Source organism: Coturnix japonica, chromosome 1 (genome assembly GCF_054131305.1).
Source record: "Coturnix japonica strain WE chromosome 1, WE-NBRP24, whole genome shotgun sequence".
Lineage (NCBI taxonomy): Eukaryota > Metazoa > Chordata > Aves > Galliformes > Phasianidae > Coturnix > Coturnix japonica.
The window spans coordinates 39,037,624-39,060,706 of record NC_140663.1 but is presented as its reverse complement, the minus strand read 5'-3'; the positions used below and the strand labels follow the sequence as shown (position 1 = coordinate 39,060,706).

Here is a 23,083-nt window from a genome sequence, read left to right as displayed (position 1 = left end):
CAGGGAGTAGTTTAGCAGTTTAGACACTATGATCTCATGAGTCTGCAGGAATACACTTGATAATATATTTCCAGGTTAACGGATTTATTTCTTTTAGAAGAACTACTTGACTGTACTTCTTTTTGGAGAGACAAATGATGAAAGAAACAAAAAGCATTTCTAATGAAAATATTGTATTTGATTTGTCATCTCAGACTTATTTTCAAGCAGTTTGTAATTGTGAGCAATCCAGGATGATCTTGGAAAGACCGGTGTTGTTTTAACTCTTAAACATTTTCTTGATTACTGTATCAAAGTATTTAATAAATCTTTTTTCAAATACTGCATGGAGGCTGGTAGTGATAGTTGCAATAATTTCCAAATATTGATCGTCTTAAATAAGATCACTTTTAAGTCTGTATTTTAATGTTTTACCTGCAAATAATGTGTATATATATATATATATATATATATATATAATATAGTTAATTTTGCCTTATATATATTTTATATATATATAAAAATAGGCAGCAATGATTTAGCCAGTGTGTATTGCTTATTTTTTTTGTTTGGATGAGGTGTAGTCTTCCAAGTAGATAATATTTTTTTTTTCTGTGTGTGTGTTTTTAACCCTATTTTTATTTAATGTTATTGTTGTGGTTTTTTTTCAGTTACGGTGAATCATCAGTACTGAAAGGTCATACAGCATCTGTTCGTAGCGTGAGCTTCTCACACGATGGCCACTTTCTAGTTTCAGCATCCAATGATAAATCAGTGAAAATATGGAGTGTTCAGCGTCGGCGCCTTTTGTTTTCACTGTTTCAACATACTCACTGGGTTCGCTGTGCCAAGTAAGCTGTGGTTTTACTCTCTGCACAGGGGTATTCGTGGTGGATTCTGCATTCAGAACTCCTTTCAAAAGGTTTTTATTTCCTAAAACAGAACTAAGAGAGGAAAAATCTGTGAATGGCGTAAGCTGATCTATTGCTAATAATAAAATTGTAATAAAAGAATACCTAACACACACATGTTTTGTCTATATTTCCAAATTAAAATCTGAATGTTTGCTCTGTGTTGATATGTGCACATAGAAAATCAGCCACTGATTCTTAATCCTTTTACTCTAAAGGACATTTAGGTCTTATATACTGAACAAGGGACATTTAGGTCATACATCGTGGAGTATCCTGTTTCCTTCCACTATCCTGCATATATCTGTTTTCTGGTAACAACTTACTTTGTAGCATTCACTTATGTCTAGTTTCATTATTCATGGCAGAGTTTTCTTAACTATTCTTCAAACAGTAAAAAGGTCATGAGTCAAAATGAGTTAAATTTACAGAACTGGAGAAGTTAAAATAAAGTCTTTGTACTGAAAGCTAAGATTAACATCCCATTTAAGGCAGAGCAGATCTTCAAAGACAAAAAAACAAAGATCGTTCTTTCATAATATGTTTCCATATTATTGGCAAATCTCCAGCTAAGAGGCCCACTTTTTAACATCTTGGAGAAGAAACATAATACTTGTAAAGCCCTACAAAATTCCAAAGTATCTAATCTTGAAAAGAAAAATGGAAGCTGTCGGAAATAGCATGTCAGTGTTTGTGGGTAGCATTCTGAAGTCCTTGTGCAGTTGATTGTTATGTAGAAATAGTGAAGATTAGTGAAATTATAGACATATCAATTTATATTGTTTAAAAACCTAGTCTGCTAAACCAAGAAATGTTTTGCTGACAGTTTGGAATTTGAGAGAAATCACAGGGGATATATGTAAGTTAAAATTGAATGCAAGATTCTCCTTTGTCCTCTTTTGCTTATAGTTTTCTGTTATTATCTCTTTGGTATCTGAAATGCCAACCTTATGTTTCCATTACTGTTGTTTTCCTCCTTCCATCACTTATGGATCTTAATATTAATCTTGGATTTATTGTAGTTGCCTGTGAAATGGAAAAACAAAAGTGTAGAGGGAGGTTTCCAGTTTTATTGCTTCCTGAGAAATATGATAAATTCAAATGTTCTTTGAATGCTTTACATTTTAATTCTGGGTAGACTTTCCTGGTTCCAGTGCTTTGCTGCTTATGTCTAGAATACAATGTGACTGATACTTCTGAGACTAGTAATCTATACATTTGCATGTTCCAGATTTTCACCTGATGGAAGACTAATAGCATCGTGCAGTGAGGACAAATCTGTGAAGATCTGGGATACAATAAATAAAACATGTATTGATAGTTTGATAGATTATGAAGGGTAAGTGTTGCTATTAAAAAGAAGTGTAAGTATATCGTTTTAATAAGATTAAATCTGTGTTTTGCTAATGTGTGCTATTGAAGATAGGTTGTAAGTTTTTCTACCACCCATATAAGCTAAAATAATTAATTTTAGCATTTTCCTAAATAATGAAATTAGCTGCATCTATCCAGCTGTTTTCCCATAGTTAAGAAATAGCACAGAGTCGTTAGATTGTTCTTGGATTACTAAACACTTTCATGTTTATTTGGGTAAGATAATGCTATTTAATATTGGAATTCTAAGAGTTCTCTACTTGCTGTTGACAAGGACTGTATTTTGTTAGCTTCATTAATCTGCCACATCTGTGTATGGAGACGTTTATTTTACTTCCTACTTAAAAACTCTTGATTCTTCTGTACATCAATACCATTATGGTCAGGAATAGATTTTGCAACATTTTCTTCTAGGAATTTTGTATGCCAGTATCAGTTGTGGATATCTGAGTCAGTAAGCTGTCCTTTTTAAAGAAATATACAACAAATATCCAGATTACAGTCTCATCAACCTTAATGAGTCTATGATTTATCAGGCACATTTTGTTTACTCGTGCTTATTTAAGTTCTTTGGAAACTCAAGTAAGGTATTTCTTATATACTCAATGTTAATACTTTATTTAAAAAAAAAAAAAAGAAAGAAAGAAAAAGAAAAACACAAGTATTTCTACCAAAACAAATAATTGGTCTGTTTTAATGAATTATATTTAGGTTTCCAAATTTTGCAGATTTCAACCCAAGCGGTACATGTATAGCATCTGCAGGTTCTAATCATACTGTGAAACTGTGGGATATTCGAATGAACAAGCTGCTACAGCATTACAAAGGTAAAAGCAACATAGTTGTGTTTTCTTTAGGGTGGGACTCTTCCTTGCAAAATGTAATTTACTTTGATTTATGTGATTTCATTCTTTATTTGAGAAAGTACAGAAGCAGATCATGATGGTATTTTGTAAGTAATCTTTCTGTAGCCGCATTCTGATTATCCTAAACACTTTTTTAGAGTGGGGAAGTAGAAAAGAGCACAGAAATGGTTTATATTTCCTTATGTAGACTTTAAATATTATCTTCTGTAAATTAGTTCACAGAGCAGAAGTTAACTGTGTATCGTTCCATCCTTCTGGTAACTATCTCATCACTGCTTCTACTGATGGTACCCTTAAGATTCTGGACCTCTTAGAAGGAAGACTTATTTACACACTTCACGGACACAAGGTATATACCTTAACAGAATCACAGAATCACAAAATTATCAAGGTTGGAAAAGACCTAGAAGATCATCGAGTCCAACCATCACCAATACTTCCCAGTTAAATCATATCCCCCAACACAACATTCAAACATTTCTTGAACACTCCCATGGTCGGTGACTCCACCGCCTCCCTGGGCAGTGCATTCCGATACCTGACTACCCTTTCCTAGAAGTAATACTTCCTAATCTCCAGCCTGAATCTCCCCTGGTGCAGCTTGGAACCGAACCCTCTAGTTCTATCACTGTCTGCATGAGAGAAAATGCCGACCCCAAGCTCACTACAACCTCCCTTCAGGAAGTTATAGAGAGCTATGAGGTCTCCCATGAGTCTCCTCCAGGCTGAACAATCCTAGCTCCCTCAGCCACTCCTCATAAGGCCTGTAACCCTCTTGACGTGGAGATTTTAATCAGTTCTTCATTATCTTTTTTTTTGAGTGGAAGTAACACAACATCTTGTTATAGTTGAAGATTAAATTTCAGTGGATGGCAAAGTGTTTTGTTAGTATACCTTTCTACAAGCGTGTAAGGAAACACATCAATTTTGGCTACAACTGTGCAATTAATCCGTCAGTATTGTGTGCATGCTTAACATTGAGTAATTTAAAAATATTAAATAACTATGTTTTTTGTTTTTGTTTTTTTTTTCTTTTCTTTTTCTGTGTATTAAAATACTATGACTACAGTCATTGCATTTTACTCTGCAATTTTGTTTTTTCCTTCAGGGACCTGTCCTTTCTGTGGCCTTTTCAAAAGGTGGTGAAAAATTTGCCTCAGGTGGAGCAGATGGTCAGGTTTGTAGTATAGTCTTTTGAAATTAAATGTCTTCTCAGTGTTTGTTACAGTTAATGTTAATTAGAGTAGGCTGACATTCTTGGCATTTTGTCTAAGAGTGTTTTACACTAAAGATAAATTTGGGTAGAGAAGTGGTAAATACGTTATTTAAAAACATAAGCTTAACTATGTTAGATTTGATATTATGAGAAGGAGATACTAGGCACTTCTCTACAGGTCATTCTATTTACAGTAAGGAGGTGGTTTTTAATAGAAATATTCAGTGTCAAATGAGTAGGTTTCTTGCAAATAGTATTAATTCATACATATTAAACAGTGTTGTTGGAGAAAACCATACTATTAAGCCTAGCAACCTCAATAAGGAATTGGATGGATAGCCACAGCTAGAGCATTACACAGTGACTCTGTGTCCAAGTGAAGGCCGGTGATAGATGATGCCCCCCAGGGGTCTGTCTTGGGATCAGTACTGTTAAATATCTTTATCAGTGATCTAGATAGTGGGATTGAGTGCACTCTTAGCAAGTTTGCTGATGATACCAAACTGAATGGTGCAGTTGATGCAATAGGAGGAAGGGATGCCATCTGGAGAAACCTGGAGAGACTTGAAAACTAGACCCACATGAACTGAATGAGGTTCAACAAGGCCAAGAGCAAGGTTTTGGGTCTGGGACCGCAGATATGGGTGCGGACTGGGAAGAAAACTTCTTGAGATCAGTCTTGCAAAGGACTTGTGGGTTTTGGTGAATGAAAAGCTGGACATGAGCCAGCAGTGTGCTCTTACAGCCTGGAAAGCCAACTGTATCCCAGGCTGTGCCAAAAGAGCATCCAGTAGGGTGAGAGAAGTGGTTGCTACCCTCTTCTTTGCCTTTGTAAGGCCCCACCTGGAGTACTGCATCCAAGTCTGCAGCCCCTGGCACAAGAAAGGCGTGGAGCTGTTGGAACAGGTTCATAGGAGAGCCAGAAAGATGATCAAAGGGTTGGATTACTTATAAAGGAAAGCTGAGGGAGCTGGGCTTGTTCAACAAGGAGAAGAGAAGGCTCTGGGGAGGCCTCATTTTGGCCCTTCAGTACTGCGCTAAGCAATCACGGAAGGTGTTGAACTTGAAATGAGCTTTGTAACAATCCATCTACTTAAGATTATACTGGAAGTATGATTTAATCTTCCTAGAATTTCTGCTTACAGGTTTGACCTTTCTGATGCTTACATATATATTTTTTTCCTGAAAAACATTTTTAATAGTTGCCGTAAATACTCTTGCTCTTACAAGCAAGTGATTTTTAAGTTAGACTGTGTAAAGTAGACCATGCTTCAATCTTTGTTTTTTTCCTAATTCAGAGGATAACTATAAGAAATCAGCATTGGTCTTCTGGAAATTGCCATTTTCTTCTAAGTGTTATGAACTTCTTTTTATTAATTTTTTCTCAGTATTTAAAGTATATGGCAGAAATCATGTAAACTTACACTAAATTTAATGAAATTACTTTCATTTACAATTATTTGGTTACATCAAAGAGCAGTATTGTACTTTATGATTGGGTCTTACTCTGTTGTGTTGGGTAGTCTGCCTTCTACTGCCTTAACTCTTCATTCTGGTAACTTACCTCCACTTTTGACCATGGTGTGACTGTTGAAATAATAAGTACTTTGAATGCAATTGGACAAGGTCCAGAAAACAGTATCCTGTCGCAAAATCAAGTGCTTTTGATTTATGTTGATCTTGACAGTTTCTAATGCCCCTTCAGACTTCCCCAAGTCAAGAAGACTTTCTCTTCTCCAAGCCATTACAGGGAACAAAAAATTGATAGCGTATGACATTTTGATATAGCAGAAAATAGTATAAACCATTGAGGCAAAAATTTTCTTTGTTTTGTGACTGTTGTGGCATCTTTTAAGCATCTTCATGGTTCCTCTGTTTTGATTTCTTTTTAAGTGATTTGAATAATTTTGAACCATGTATATTAGATGTGAAGTACAAGATGCCATATGGAAGTGTCTGTATTGTAGAATAGAGCAGGCTTGTTCTGATGTTATGATCTGTTGGTGCTAACAACTATCAGTGAATACATTTGAAATAGTTACCGACACGGTGGCTTTATTACAGGTATTACTATGGAAAACCAACTTTGATTCATTTGATTATAAAGAAGTTCTTAAACACCACATTAGAAGAATACAGACTGATGACCCTCCTCATCTTCTCGATATTTACCCAAGATCACCTCATCTCCATGATGAAAAGCTTCAGTCAGTTGAGGTGAGTGCAATATGTACTGCAATATAGGAAACTGGAAACTTACAAACACTGTCTGTGTAACATTTATAATTAAATTTAGACTGTATGTACCAGAAAACTTTTTGTTGCTGTGTACAATATTTTGAAAGCACCCATAGCTTACAAAGTCATATTAACATTACTAGGCTAGTTGATACAGGCAAATAATCCTATTGAATTCCTTTCATGTTTCTTGTGTAAGTCTAATTAGAAAAAAAAGTGCGTGCAGGCGTTAGTCTGGTTTCTACTGAAGTAACACACTGAACTGTTGCAGAAGATATCTGAGTCTTCAACGAGCAGGATGAAGTAGTAGAAGTCCCTCTTTCCAAAACCTTGAGTTGTTGTGAGAAGATCTTGTTATTGATCTAAAAGCTCATCAAGTTCTTCTAGCATTTTTCTGTGTTTTCTAGGGTTTTCCTTGGAAATGTAAGGAAGTGACTTATTCTCTTAAAGTACTTGCTTTTCTCCAGTGACCTTGGAGGTAATCTTGGATGATTAGCACAAATACAGCAGTATGTCTAAGTTTAAAATGAGGTGAGCCCCATTGACTGTCTCCTTTTTGAATTAAGGAGCTGTTGAGGGCATTTGAAAATATTACGTTCAATCAGTAGCACAGTTCTGCAGTATTCCAAGCGATGTGCTCCACTTGGTGACAATTATAGAAAGTGTGATTTCCCTTAACATGTTAAAATCCCAGTGCTATCTATTTTTAAACATATATGAAGTTTCCAACTTCAGCATGGTAATCTAATGTTAATATAGTTTCTCATTTAAATTTCAGTGTACTTGCAGTTGTATTTTCACAGATGCATGAAATCCGCATGTACACTAGATGGCAGTCGAGATATACGGCTACTGCTTGTTTGCCTTGTTTGTCTATGGAAGAAACAATAGTGTAAATCAACTTCAAAGCTAAATTTCTTCTTATTATGTTTGGAGAGATTATTTAACAGCTAGCTATATCATTTTTCTAGGAAACGTTTTGCATGAGTCATTTAGAATTTCATCCTTTAATTTTATTAATTTACCAATCTAGTGTCTTTTATTTAGCATCAATGTCTTCTTATGAAAGATGATTTTTTTATGTTTCTTTTTTTGTTTGTTTTTTTTTCTACTTTAAAATGAATTAGATAGAGTTAATACCACCTCTGCTAAGGCTGCTGTTGGACTACTGATGCAAAGTTGGAAAAGGGAAGTTCATTTCTCTTTGCTACACCAGACTTCATGGTGATTTGAAAGTCATCTAGTCCTGTGAATTTTGTCTGTGCTTTTTATTTCAGCCTTTACAAACTAAACAAGCTTATTTTTCCCTTAACATATTTAGCACAAGAAGCTGGGCACATTGGGCTGTAAAACTCCATAACTGGCACTGCTTGGCACAAAACACAATTTCTGGCTAGCAAAATATTTGGCTTTTGTGCCTTCTTACAATGCATATATTTACTAAATTTTTTCATATAAGAAAAGATTATACAAGGGGGAAGAGAGTATCCTGTATGATGCAGGTTTTTAGCTATGCGGTACTGAACTATAAGGTTTTTTAATTGTGATAATCATGAAGGTAAGTGGTGGTGTGAATATTGTAGGTATGCTAGCAGTGTACATGCTGGAAGTCTCTGTTTCAGTGAAGTAAAAATCTGTGTAATAATTTTTAAGTCTGTATGTTTTGACTTTAGTGAAGTGGTATGAACCACTGGCAAACCAGAGCAGACAGTACGGGTGATGCAAACACGACAGCTAAAGCTTTCTATATTGTCTTTATTGGTGGCTATAAACTAGCTCTGGTACTGAAAACCTACTGATGGCATTAACTTGGTATTCCATATAAGACTAGCTTCACTATATTTCTGCCCTGTGCTACAGTACTAACATTGATTCAACTGCCTGAAGTTGTTCACTGCTCTTAAGACTGAGTTTTGATACAGTAGAGATTCGTGGGTGTCTGTGTCAATTAAGAGGAAAGCAGTATACACGTCAAAACATGTAAAAACACTTTCAGATGAGTTATGCAGTTTGGAAGTTTTGTGAAGAATTCCTACTGTTCAGTATTTCAGCAACAGCATTGGCCTTTTTTTTTTTTTTTTTAATTATCTGTTTTTTAAGTTGCATGTATTTGAGGTAGCTGGTCATGGTAAATCTATGTCAAGCTGGTATTTTTGACTTAATTTTTCTTCATTTATAATGAAACTAAACCTCCTATTACTTAGGCTAAGAATGTTTGAGTTAGTTTTGAGGAATCAGGTTTTTACAAAATATAAATGATTTCTCTAATAAATGCATGTCTGGATTCTCTTTCTGCACTATACAATTGCATTTTATGTTGTGCATCAGCATCCTACCTTTATTCTTAAGGCTTGTTTTTAGGTTGTTGTGAATAGCAATTCCTCACTGTAGCTTTCAGTCCTATTTCCCTTCTTGTACTGATGTAAATAATGAGGAATGAAATTAATTTTCAACAGGTCAATCCTATATTTGATGTGGCAGATACACTAACAGTTGACCCACCTGTTGTAGAGATTAGTCCCTCTCCATCTTCTGGTACTTCGGTAAGTTGCTTTCTGAGCCAAAATGAAAGAAAAAAAGAAAGGAAAAAATAATAATACTTACCTAGCTTAGCTTTAAAGGTATTACTGAAAATAGTTTTTTGTCTGTGTGTATAAAGTACATTTTTAATAAGTTGTTGATTGCTCAGAGCTCAATATTCTAACTTCTCAACTTAAGCTTGTTTTTCCCCACAGTTCCCAAGGCTAACCAGAAGATGGTGTAATAGTGAAGCTTCCACATTATACTAGCAATTTTATTAATGTAATAAGTAGAAATTCTAATTAGAAGCCCATGTTAATTCTGTCTTGATATTGCTGTTAAAATCTCTGTCTTTTTCACAGATAATTTTTGTAGCTGTCCTTAGCTTCACATAATGAGAAACCTAAAGAGTAGTTGCCTCACTGATGAGATTCCAATAGAAATTCCAGTTTTTCCAGGGAAGAAAAAAAATGTAACATTTCAAGAAAGAATCATTGGGTTAGTTCCTTCTAGTGTTAGCTTTTCATATGACATTGCTATAGCATGTGGGAGGAAAAGGATGAAGTGTTTTAACTCTAGTTTTGTAGGAGGAGAAATATGCTCTCCTAGTATAAAGTCCTGGAAGATGTACTATTCTAGATGATTTAAATATATCTTTTAGTTCTGAATCTGTTCACGTGAAGTTCTGATTTATCTTGAGCAATTTAAATTACCATAACAAGAATTTGTGTAGCTGAGGGGTTGATACATGTGAATGGGCAGCCGGTGTGGTTTCTGCTGTTTTCCTTTGTTGTGAATGCTTTATAAAAAGGCATATTATAAGGGTAGTTTATAAAATACTTTGAGGTTGTTCAATGGAAATCATTATAGAGGTTCACATCCCAAAAGAAACCTTTTCTTCAAAAATAAATAAAAATATAATAATGCTGTTTGAGAGATGGTATTTAGGTCATTCCAAAAGTAAGCCTTCTATTTATTTCTGTGGAAACCACAGCAGACACAAAGAGCACAATAACACTATTTGATAAAGCAAAATCTCAGCTAAAAACACTATTTTTCTACACTGTCACCAGCATTAGGCAATTCACATGGTTATGCTGATCAAAACGGTCTTCATTTCATGGTGTGACAGCTGTGCATGGCCATCCAGAATGAGGCTTGTCTTTTATTTCACTGATGGCACTGCTGAAACACACCACCTACTACCTCACTGTGCTCACATCCATTGTTTGGTGTCCATAAAAATTCAACAAGCATTGATGAGTGTCAGTGGGTGCATTTTTTTTCTGGATTGAGGGATTCAATGACACACCTTTGCTTCAGACACACTTCTGTGTCAAGATACGATTGCCCTTCTTCTGCCATAGAATCACAAGGTTGGAAAGAACCTACAAGATCATCTAGTCCAAACATCCTCCCATTACTGTTGCTACCACAAGATACTAAACCACCTCCTGTAGCTCCTCATCCAGATGCTTCTTGAACACTGCTAGGGACGGTGACTGCACCACCTCCCAGGGCAGCCATTCCAGTGCCTGACCACTCTCTGAGAGAAGAAGTTTTTCTTTATGTCTAATCTAAACCTCGTCTGGTACAACTTGTGGTCATTTCCTTGGATCCTGTTTGTTGTCTGGGAGAAGAGGCCAAACCCCTCCTCATCACAACCTCCCTCCAGGAAGTTGTAGAGTATGATGAGGTCTCCTCTGAGCCTTCTCTTCTTCAGACTAAATGATTTCAGCTCCCTCAGCTGCTCCTCATAAGACTTGTGCTCCAGACCGCTCACCTTATGGCAACAAAATGTAGTGGAATATTGGTGGGAAGGTTCAATCTCTAGTGCTATACCACCAGTGTCCACCTGTGACACTGTGAGGACAAGTTAATAAAATAGGAGGCATTACTTTTGGAACAGCCTTTGTAGCTCCATATCATTTAAGTTTCAGTAGTTGATGTATTATGTTTTCACAATACAGTATGGATCTTTGAGATAATTTCAGTCAAAAGTAATTCTCAGACTGACAGATGTCTCCTTAGTGGACTTGACAGATTGAAGATTACAGTGGATAAAATTTATTGATTGTCAATTCAAAATATGCCTTGTTCACTACTTCCTGTTCTTGATACTGACCACAGAATCCAAATGTACAGCTGCACTGTGATTCTTTGTTATGTGCCTATAAATCTGTCAGTCATTTAATCTCCTTCCTTAATTCATTTAATATGAAAGCAATTTATAATATTTTATGTCCAGAACTTATTCTAGGATTAACTTGACCCACTGCTGACAGCGTTCTCTTCATTTCACTGTAGTTGGCTTTACATTTTTTTTATTACAAAAATGTTGCTTCAAAATTCATATTCATCTCTTTTGACAGACAGCAATCACTATGTTTTTGGTTTTCTGTTATCTTCATCTCCTATTCAGCATTGGTTCCCACCTCTCAGTATTCAGTCTGCATATTTTTTCTGTCTAGTGTTGTTTCTGTACCCTTGCAATTCAGACTGCAGCCGCAAGGACAACTGTTCTAATCTTTCTTATGTTTTTTTTCAGCTGACTTTCCTCCCCAGTGTTGTAAGTAACACTTTGCAAAATTCTGGCAACCTTATCTGGTCCTCCCTGCTTCATGTCATTTTACCTTTTGGAATAATCATTCTGTTCAGCATCTGTGTGCCTTACCTACGTCTGTTGTTTGTGGACTGATTACTTGTTTCTTAGTTGGGTGAACAGTCCAATCTCTTGGATGCTTTCATCTGAATCTATCTTGATTTCCCTAGGATGTAGAGGCTTCACTTTTTCTTTCTAAAAATCAAAGGCAGAAGGGAGATGTTGGATTTCTTCCCGTCCCACCTTCACTGCCAGCTCCCTCCTAGTTACTATTTGGCATTGCGTGAATTGTACTGTGTTTGTGTATCTGTGTATTAGAAGACGTCATCAGCCTCTAGTGAAGCTCATTTTCTTCCCTGATGTGTCACCTCCAACAGCATCATATTAAACCCCTGGGTTACTCGTTTCCTACTGATTATCAAAGGTAATACAACTGTATATTATTTTCTTTGCAAACCTGTCAAGGCACATCAAATCCACTTGTGGTTTCTGGTCCTACTGAAAGAACTCTTTTCTAGTCTCTTGCTTTTCAGATAACTGAAGTTCTTTTATCCGGTTATCAGATTATTTTACAAAAGACCAGCACATACCTGCTTCATTCTTTTTCAATCATTTTTGCTTAGCTTAAGCAATTCTTCATCCCTTCTGATCTATTTAGAGAGAAAAAATCTGCACTTGTGTATCCTTAAGGATTCTTCTTCATTGTCATTGGAGGTTTAGGTAGGATATCAGGGAAAACTTCTTTACAGAAAGGGTTGTTAAGCAGTTCATTTGTGAGTATGTGTAAAGATGAAGATTACATCACCCATCCAGGCAGTTTGCTATTGATGTTATACTGGTGAAAATATTTCACATAGTGTGTAGCTAGAATTTCCCATGTTCCAATTTGTCTGCTGTCCCTAATTCTGTCACAGTGGTTCTCTCATCAATTTTTGGCTCAATCTTTTCCATTATTTATCCATTAGTTATTTTAGGTGGCAGTAATATCTCCATATGGCCTGCCTTCCCTGAAGCTGAGCAAGCCTGGTTCTCAGTCTCTCCTTGATTTTCATGTGTTTCAGCCTCTTGACCATCTTGCTCATCTCCTTCTGGATTTGCCCAGGATGTCATTATCTGTCAATGTACTGTCTTGTACTGAGGAATACCGAACTGGGCACAACTCTAGATAGTTAAGGTGAAGCTTTGTACTATCGCCATTTACTATTTACAACCTACACAGATTATTAAACTCTGAGCAGCTTATCTTTTCAGTATTTGTACAAATTCTTAAGACATAAGGACAGTTATTTTCAAACCTAGTGAAAAGTATGCTTTCATCTAAGATCCAAACTGAAGCAACTTACTTTGTGAACACAGTGATGGGAACATAGTCATTGTGTCAGTGTAATATCTTAAGTGTAACTGTCAGTACATAGCTACTTTCTTTTGAACTGTAATCACAAAAAATATTAAGAAACCCTGTCAATATATTGGTATTTTCAGCAAAATAGTTTTTTTAGCTTTTTTAGTTATTTTTTTAGCTAATTTGGTGATTCAGTTACTTGTTTCCTGCATGTTACTGAAATGTATATAAAAACATGCAAATAAGCCGTATATGCTATGTAACTAGTTTGCATAATGCCCTGACTTTTCTGATGTTAATTCTATTTATATGTTGCAGTTGTTGAAAATGAGGCATGTGCTATAGCCTTTCACACTGTGAAAACGTTCACAGAACTGGGGTTAATGTTTTTGGGGCTACATGAGTGGGTTCTTTTTAGTTTCTATCTCATTGAAGACCCTGAAAAAATTACTGCTTCTCTCCCTGCCACTCTTTTCTATGTGTCAAGCTTCTTAACATTGCCTTTGTTTTTTGATCTATTGAAAAGGGAAAAATGGAGGTCTTGTTTCCCTTTTTTTTTTTTTTTTCTTTTGGTATGTAAGTCAATACACTCATAACCTCCGGTCCCTGATAAGCCGTTGGGAACAAGCGAAAGTTGATGATGTCTCAGTAGTTTTTACTGACAGCAGCAGGAAATCACTGTAGAGGCTCTCAAATGTTCCATCCCCTGACCTTGTTCATGTAAACAGGATTTGGAGGAAGCAAAGCAATGTACTGTAATCTGGAAGTCAGAAAGTCTGCACTGGCTGTGAGACGTTTGCTGTTCTTTCTTTTCCAGTGCTAGTTAACACTGAAAGAAAGATGTGCTTTTGATTCATTTGCAGTATGGATTGTTAAGATGGTGGATGGGGAAATATCGTTCCTGTTTGGGTCAAAAGGAACATGGTATGCTTTAACGTAGGAAGTGATCAAATAAATTCTCTTTCTCCAAAACTTGCAAAATATTCAAATAAAAATGAGAGCATGTGTAATTTTTATTCCTTGAGACCAGACATTATTAGCTAATCTGTATTGCATTTGTAGTAGGCCTCCCAATGCAGTAAGAAATATCTATACTCCTTAGTATGTATTTCAGTGCTTAGGTATTTTTGACACAATTTTAATGACTGTATTTGGAGTACAACCAAAAAATAAACAACCCCATATAAGTTGTCATGTGTGTCAGCAGTTACAGATGGAAAATTTGCATCTAATTCTTCCATCTCTGTGTATGTTAAGGTTTACAGAACTATCCTTACTGTGGCATCTTCTTTTGCAAAGATCTTCATAGAATACTGTACTTTCCTCACATGCATGAACACAACTTTAGAATTATAATAAACAGAATGACAAAAGAAAATTTATCTTGAAACCTAAAAATGCTGCATGTTTTACTTACTGTACAGCTTCAAATGTATTGTGATTTATGTCCTTTCCTAGCTGTAGCCTTATATGGAAATAAACACCATCCCTCTTCAATAAGTTTAAGGCAAAGGGAAGAAGAAAGGAGAAAACAAGAATGTTAAAGCTAGATGCAGCATTTATGTAGATTAGTATACTAAACTTTAAAAGAATCTTCCAACACAAATGCCAAAAGAATGAACCATTTTGTATATAGAACAGTGAAATTCTAAAATCTTAAATGTCTTCGTAGATGTGCAGGCATGTTTAGAAAAAAAATTGTGTATTTAATCCTAAAAGAACCATGATTTAATAATACTAACATAAAATAACAAAGATCAAGACACATCAAGGTGAACTCAGTGTTTGCAATAAAAGAAGAATAAGATCCAAATGGCCATTGCATTTCACAGTGGTGATATTCTACCGCAGCATGTAACTGCAGGTTTCAGGGATAGAACAGGAAATGTGTTTTGCTGCTACGTAATTAGGTAATAATATATGTCTTGATGTTCCCTAATAGGATTCATTATATTCTTTGAGTGAACTGGAGCTTCAGAGAGTTGAGTTTTCACTAGAGGCAGAATTCTGAACTTGAGCACTAGAGAGTGCAAGAATATAATATTTCTTATACTATTCTTTTTAACCTACTTTCCCGGGGAGGTGTAGCTTGTGAGTTTATGTTGTTTGTCTGTCTATCTCTGTCTCATCTCCCTAATAATTCTTGAATCAAAATCTTTTTGAAGCTGGAAGAATAAAGAAACTAAGGTTAGTGCTGCCACTAAATTAAAAACAGGTGGGATGTGACACTGTGAACTCGCTGATGCTGGACTAAGCAGGGACAAGCTGCCGGTGACCTGTCCGGTAAGAGTGTCACTGCACATGTGGAGGGAGATAGAGTAAGGCAGGAAGTTCAGGAGACAGACCTAACAAAAACCCCTCCTCACTGCTGTAAAAGATATAATGTAAAAGATTTAATATTTAGTTTTTTGTTTATTTAGTTAATTATGTTGCCATTGCCCCACAGTGGTATTATTTACAAGTGCTGCTGCTGAACTTCTAGTACCATTTTTTGACATAATGGGCTTAATGTAGATGGCTTTGAAAACTGGCAGTATTTTGCTTTGTCTGAGGTCTTAGTTGTGGCAACAGCGCAATGCCTCAGGAATGCTTCAGGTTGGTCCATGTCCTTATATTGTTCTTTTAGCAAATCAGCAGTTTTCTGGGAACTAGAGGCCTGGAAGTTCCAGGTATTATTTCTGCTTCAACTTCCTGAGATACTGTACTTGTCTGTTCTGACCTTGTCTGCCAAAGTCATGTTTCCCCCCATATCTGCTGGGAATCCAAGCTGTATTCACAGTTCTCACAGCTGATTCTGAGGCATGTAGAAAATGCTTGACAGCTATCAGCCCCCACATCCAATAACAACTGCTTCCTTCCTCTTCCTGGGGAAGTGTAACATCCTCTGAGAAGAACTATCCCCCGAGGAATGCATGAACAGCAGCAAGCCTTTCACACAGGAAATTACTACTATTGCACTTGCAGAAAAGTGTCTCTGTCACTTGGATTGTCAGTCTGTAATGAGCTTCCTGCTGACCTAGATGATGATTTACTACTGATCTGAATGCCATTTGTGAATCATTTAGCTTAATGGAAGTAAATGAAGTTAGCACAGTAGCTCTGCTACTGTAAACACCTGTTATAATTTTTTTTTTTCATTCATTAGCACAAGTTAAGTTTTGAACTTCTTATTATTCGTGGCATTTCAGTAATTCTGAGATCCCACATTTTCTGAGACAGGGAAACAAGGGAGTGTTTGGCTTGGTTCATAGTGTGTGGTTCCCTTAGAAAAGGTTACAAGGTTTTATTTTTGTTTATCTAAAGCTGTGTAATAAATTTGTGCCACAGATGAAGTGTGCTAGAAAAGGTGATACTGTGCTCTTGATTTACTCTATGTTCTTAAATATTACTGGAGTTTAAGTTTAGCACAGCATGCTTTCAAATTAGTTGTGCAATCTTGAATATAAAATTAAGTATGATATATATATACATATTATAGTATAACAAATGATTCATGCATGTTTGTTACTAAAGGAAGTGCTTTAATCGTGTTCAAATCTCTTCTTATTTTTCTAAATGACAGTGCTTGAATGAGTGCTACCAAATTCCATTTATCACTGAGATTACAGCGATATCTAAACAAAGAGGATACTTTCTGCTAGTTTACTGTAAGAGTTCCTTGCTCCATGTGAGACAATGGAGACACTGAGTTGCTTAAAATGGGACTTGCAGAGACTTTTAAAATATAATTCAGTACCAAGAGCAGAGATGTTTTTCATACTGGTCTCATCCAGTAGATGTTTGATGCAGGAAAAAAAACAGTGAAAACCTTTTGGTTCCATCTTCTGTTTAAATAGTTTTGAGGTCAGAAATTAGGTAGAACAGTGCTAAAGGATGATTTCACAGTCATTTTAACTTAACAACTGTTTTTGTCTGGTTAATTGCATCCAGGTCATTTCCCTGATCTGCTTAGCTGTCCAAACACTAATACCAGAACAAAGGAAATAGTGGGAAAAATGATTTGGAGATTAGGTAGGAGGTTAGTGCTGGCTGTAAATCAGTTTAGGTTAACCAGTGTCTTTTGAGCCCGCGTATCTTGTCTCAAGAAAGACCACCTGAGGTGATTGTACTGTAACACATACAGATGTGTTATGTATATGGCACATCAGAGCACAGTCTTTCTTAAGATACAGACCAGGGAGAAAATTTGAGGGAAGCAGGTGGTGGTGGTGGCTTCCTTTTGTTGAGGCAGTAGGTGACTTTGGGCCAGTTCTCCTTTGCAGCCTGCAGAGGATTCAGCCTGCTTTCTTCCGTCTGTGTGGCTATACCTAAATAGAAGGAAATGAAGATAGAGACTGAATTGAAAAGATTACTTTTCCAAGCCATGATTTGTTGTTACAGGTGTTTTCCCATTTCTTACACATTACTTTGGAAGTATAGACACAGAATTTCTGTCATGTTTTTGCCAGTGTAATGTAACAGCATAATACTGCCTCTTGCTCAGTACGTTCAGGTAGCTAAAATTACATCAAGGTTACTGTGATTCTTCACTCAGTAACCTATTCATATTTGATTTTAACATTTCAATCAGTTGCATATTATGATATTATAATTCTTTTCCAAAGCATCTACTTTCTAGTATATAATTTGATAGCAGCTTCATCTCTGCAGTCTCACCTTTGAGCATGATGTTGTATTTGGATGGTTCAATGAAATCCATTTCCCAAACAGCACTGACTATTTTAGACAGCAGTTTCTAGTATATTTCTTCTGCATCATCTGTTAATTTCATGTTTCTCTTCTTTTTTTTTCTTTCTCAAATTGCATTGATTTGCATTATGTTATGTCTTAAGTATGTGCTAGCTATGTTGTAAATCAGCTTTTCAGTATTTTCCCTGACATTATTCTCAAGCCAACTGTGACCTGTGACCACACAGTTATCCTGTTTATCCTTTCTAAATATTGATGGATTGTTCGCTTCCTCATTCTCTTGGTATTTTCCCAGGATATAAGCAAAAAAAAAGAAGCAATACCATTAACCTACCTGTCAAGTTACTTTAGAACTATTGAGTACAAACTATGTAACCCAAGCTTTAAAAATATTTGCATACAGTGTAAATTGTTTACCAGTTATTCTGATTATGGTTGAAAACAAGAGTATTTTACCACAAGTGCAGTTACTGCATTCATGTTCTTACTAAATAGGAGGTAAAATTACTTTATTAACCACTTAAAACAAAATTTCTGCATTGCTCTTTAACATCTCTAGCTATTTAGAGTACTATTACAAGGATTTATTTTGGTTCTGATATTTGTAAAGTACAAATAATCCTTGAGTGACAGAAACTATGTATACTAGCTTCCTACATATCTATGTTTCTGATATTTTATTTGAAGCTTTTCCCTTGTTTTGCAGTAATTGTAAGTTCTATTTCTCATGTACGCATTCTCTGGTCTCCAATTATATGTAAACTTGTGTCAGGTCCTTTCTCCCAGTGGGAGTTCTTATTGATTTCTCTCCTTTAGCTAGCAATCTGTTCTTAGGAAAGTTATCTGAAATCAGCTCTTTAAGATACCTCTATTGACTTCCTCTGTCAGACCCCTTAAAGTCTGCAACAAGTTCAAAATATAGAAATGAGGTGTGGGGACATCCAGACAGAAATGAGTGGGCTAAAATGTCCTTTTTATTGCTGTTAATTCTAATGGCTATAGGGTTTTGCTGATGCCATCAGTTATCCGAGTCTGCTGCATTTCATCATTTACAGCTTATGGTCATTTGTGTTATTCTGCTAAGTTGTAAAAAGCAACAATCCATTTTACATATCTGCAAAGACTGTAACTCCCCAAGAGGGGTTTGGCATTTAGGATTGGAATGCCAGCTATTGATCTGGGATTATAGTGCTGACTACTTTCAAGAAGCACTGGCACAGGTTGCCTGGAGAGGTGGCATCTCTACTTGGTGTAGGATGATCATTGCTTTCTATTGTTGTTATTTTTCTGTTGTAATCAGTATTGCTTATTTTATGGGGAGCACTCCTCAGTTTCCTCTAAATGCTAAACAAATGGTTGATTAGACTGTTTTTGAAGGATAATGGTTCTCCCTTTGCAAACTGCATAGCTACTGAACTTAGGTGAGTATTTCATGTTAAGGGTTTGATTTATCCAAATCCAGGGGAATATATCATAGCTATTAAGCCTCTATGGATTCCTTTAGCAGATCTGACTGTGCAGGGAATTGTCAACATTAGAAATAAAAATCAATTGCAAACAAAAGGAAACTAAAAAAAAATAATGTTTTCTGCCTTTAAAGCGTAGGTAATACTGATAATCTAAGAGTTTAAGAAAAGATTAGGGAAATATTTACTTCTAGCTGCATGTACACAAATATTAATGCACTGCTATGATTTTTATTAGGCAATTTAATTTAATTTTTTACTTCTCTGGAAAAAAAAAGCTTTTTTTTCTATGTTTTCTTGACAAGAAAGGAATATGGAGCAAATTGTTTGATTTCTACTAGTTTCTCAACATGTGGAATTTGTCACTGTTTTTCAGCACTTTCTCTGACCAGCAGCAATGATAACTAAAGCTACTGGGGAAAAGCTGACATTGTAAAACAACATAGTCAGTTTCTCAGTATGTATTTGATAGAACACTGGTAACACACAATAAGATTTATTTACATGAAACTGTAGTCTGTTGTGCTGTGAACAGAAATGTTTAGTCTTTTATATTGTTAAAGCAGTGTTAAATTTAACATAACTATAATCCTGGTAAAAAAATGAAAATGATGAATCAGATCATTCCTGTAAGGGCATCAGGATTTGAGTTAATTTGGCATTGATGTTTTTAATAACAAATTAGCAGCTATTTTTTATGGTATTGAACTGACCTCTTGACCTCTATAAACTCAGCTGGCTTCAGCTGGAATTTGGTGTTTTCATGGCTAAGAAAATGCTATCAGTGAAAATGAATGCTTTGCTAAGGAACATAGTTGGATAGTCCTGCTTGGTGTGTCAGCTGTGATTTTGTATCCTGGTACAACCAGCAGCCATGGCTGGATTCTACATACTACCAGTAGTGCATGGAAGAGCAAATATTTGCTTTCCAGATTGGATCAGTTGCATTTACAACAAGTATTTCCAATTTATATGTTTGGATTCATTTAGCTTGGACATTCTTTTAAGAACTAGAGAAGATTAAGGTGTATAAGAAACAATGAAAGCCTTTGAATTAAATGTGAAATCCTGTATTGTGAGTTGTTCTGACAGTGTTCTAAAACTAGAAATGTTTGCCTGAACTTCTTCAAGACAGGCTGCATAGTTTGTATTATTGCCTGAACACAAAACTTCCATTAAAGTTTGCAGATAAAATATATCGGAACAACCCCATCAGATAACAACAGGCAGAAAACTGCAGTTTGACACATGGCAAGTTTTTGCTGTGCTTGATGCTGATTCATGTGCGTGCAAGAGAAGAGAGGAAACGATGAGTGCTGTCATCAGCTGAAACCGAGGGGAAGTTTTTCTGCAGCAGAAACCGATAAAACAGATTGTGATTTAGCATGCTTGGTATTAGTCTACTAGATTAGAGATCTTTATTTTTTGTGGAACATTTATTCATTCAGAAAATAATTTCAAAGCACTAGAAAATATCTGCCTCTAATTATGGCCTACCAAAGATGAATACATACATACATACATACATACATTCCCCCAGATGGTTTACTTTACCATACCCACAATGAAACATTTTAGTCTGAGGGTGGGTTTACAAGATGGAGGAAAAAAACAGTGATAACGATACTGTCATTACTTCTCCTGAGAAAATTCCCATGATTTAAAAACAAACAACAAAAACACAGAAAGTCACGGTCTGGTGAGATGGGAGACCGTACTGTCAAGTCTTTGCTTGCTGGTCTATTTTGAGCTTTAATGGCCTATTTATGACTAATTATTTGTAGTTGTTTTAATCGCAGTATCAGAAATGTTTTAGTATTAGTTGGCAAATGTGCCATGTGTTCAAAATCTAAAGCATTATTTTTAAAAAGCAGGCCATGCCAATTTTTGTGATTCATTAGGAAGCTTACCAGTGTCACTTTTTCCTATAAGCCCATCTTAATTATAAGATCATTAGGGTATTCATTTGGAAGCTGTTGTGTATGTTTTCTGAATTCAAAGCTCTTAGAAGGCTGAAGCCTAATGATTTTCAATTGAGTGACATATAGACATGTATTATTTCATACCTTTTTTCCTTTAAAGGATTTTTTTTCTCTATAAGTAAAGCTGCTCAGGCTTCTTGAGACATGGATGCATTTTAATCACATTCTATTCTTATACATGATCTGTGAATGTTTTGTGGAAAAGCATTTTGGAATACACAGGGATGATCAGATCACATGTAAGGATTTTTCAGAAATGGATTAAGTACCACCCACAGAGTTTTGTCTTATTTTGCTCAACAGAAAACAAAGATGAGCAATTATGGTTTGCTGTGTATGACATCATTTATAAGCTGAATTTAATTTTCTACTGAACATCCGCTTGGTAATGCCATGGTAATAACTTCCTATTGATTAATTAAATCTGCTCCTTTTCCTTGTTTGTAACTCACATGAGTTTGCTCAAATGTGAATCTATTTTATTACTAAAGGGCTATGAATGGAAACAGTGCATACATTTTAATTTTCTTCTTAGTTTGTTCCAAAGTAACAATTTTAAATTGTTATCTTATTCAAGTTTGTTCTCTTAAAATAAGGAACATCTCAGGAGTTTTACAGAGTATCATGGGGTTATTTTTTTGTTGTTTTTTTGTGGGTTTTTTGGTACTTTTTTTGTTTGTTTGTTTTTAATCTTGAGGCATTTTTACAATATTCCTGGCAATTTATGTTATTTTTATGTTCTTGAGAATTAACTGTCCCCTAGGACACTGAATTTGCAAAGCAGTATGCCATAAGCAAAGCCAAAGAGTATTCCTTGGCATTTCATAGAATCATAGAACGGCCTGAGTTGAAAAGGACCGTAATGATCATCTACTGTCAACCCCCCCAGTTGAAAGGTTATGTGGGCTGCTCCAAAAGTAACTATAGCAGATACAAAGAGCAACACTGTTAAATAGAGCAAGACTCAGCCTTAAAAGACTACTTTTCACCCTAGTCACAATCGTTAGCTATGCATTTTCCCAGCAACTGCATGCAGCATTCATACAAACCTGCACCAGCAGAGGCAACCCACTGTTTCACAGCTGCTGTGACAGCATTGTTGATATGAAAATGTTACCCATGCAATCCGTCTTTCACTGGCCTTAACGGATGGGAGTCAGAAGACACCAAGTCTGGATTATACTGTGGGTGTGAAAGGACAGTCCAGTCAAGACCGGCAATATGCTTTGTGGTATTCAAACTCATGTGGGACTTTTCAAAGGATACCTAATAAATGAATAAATAATAATAAAAAAAAACCTATCAACTGGATGTTTTTCAGTGGCACTTTCAACTTCCCTTTTTCAGTTGACTGCACATGATAATCAAGCACGTTTACTGCTGCCATGGAGAATATATCCTTGAGTTCTACCTCTCTTTCCTACAGTGTGTCCTATCTAACCTGTCTCCAGTTTTCTTGAAATCTGTTGTAACTTAACTAGTTAACCTTCTACCTAACTCGTCAAATTTAGGTAATCCTAGTTGAAATTTGGCAAGCAGTGAAGATTCAGAGAGCAGCAAGGTTTCTGTAATCTCACTATATGTTTTTCTATAGAAATCTCAATAAGAAGTCCTAGTTAGACTGATTCTTCTGATGCAGATAAATGCAAAGGTGCAGTCCTTCTTTACAGTATGACTGTTTACAGGGTAGGGATTATTTAATGTATGGCAATAATTTTTCTCTTAAATGTCTGAGCGCCAAATGAAGCCTAATCTTTTTCATGTTAATCAGCATTTGAAAATATCTCTGTTTTGTGACTTTGTAAGCATACCAAAAAGCTTCCATTAATCCTGTTTTCCCCAGACCACAGATATAACTTGGTTAATCAGAAATAATACAGTGAATCTAAGCTCCTTTA

General features: G+C 35.8%; 1 protein-coding gene across 4 annotated transcripts in view; it reads left to right on the top strand.

Moving 5' to 3' along the window:
* Positions 1-23,083, top strand: part of POC1B (POC1 centriolar protein B) — a 41,184-nt gene that overhangs the window by 12,929 nt on the left and 5,172 nt on the right. For 2 of the 4 annotated variants that reach the window (XM_085538348.1, XM_085538343.1), the window contains 7 exons: positions 651-830; positions 2,122-2,229; positions 2,993-3,091; positions 3,346-3,479; positions 4,239-4,307; positions 6,411-6,563; positions 9,041-9,127. In XM_085538348.1, coding sequence (XP_085394474.1) covers positions 2,223-2,229; positions 2,993-3,091; positions 3,346-3,479; positions 4,239-4,307; positions 6,411-6,563; positions 9,041-9,127 — 549 coding nt within the window. In that variant the 5' untranslated portion in view covers positions 651-830; positions 2,122-2,222. Of the gene's footprint in view, positions 1-650; positions 831-2,121; positions 2,230-2,975; positions 3,092-3,345; positions 3,480-4,238; positions 4,308-6,410; positions 6,564-9,040; positions 9,128-23,083 lie in introns of all 4 variants that reach the window. The other 2 variants (XM_085538357.1, XM_015857790.2) reach the window with 1 other exon arrangement.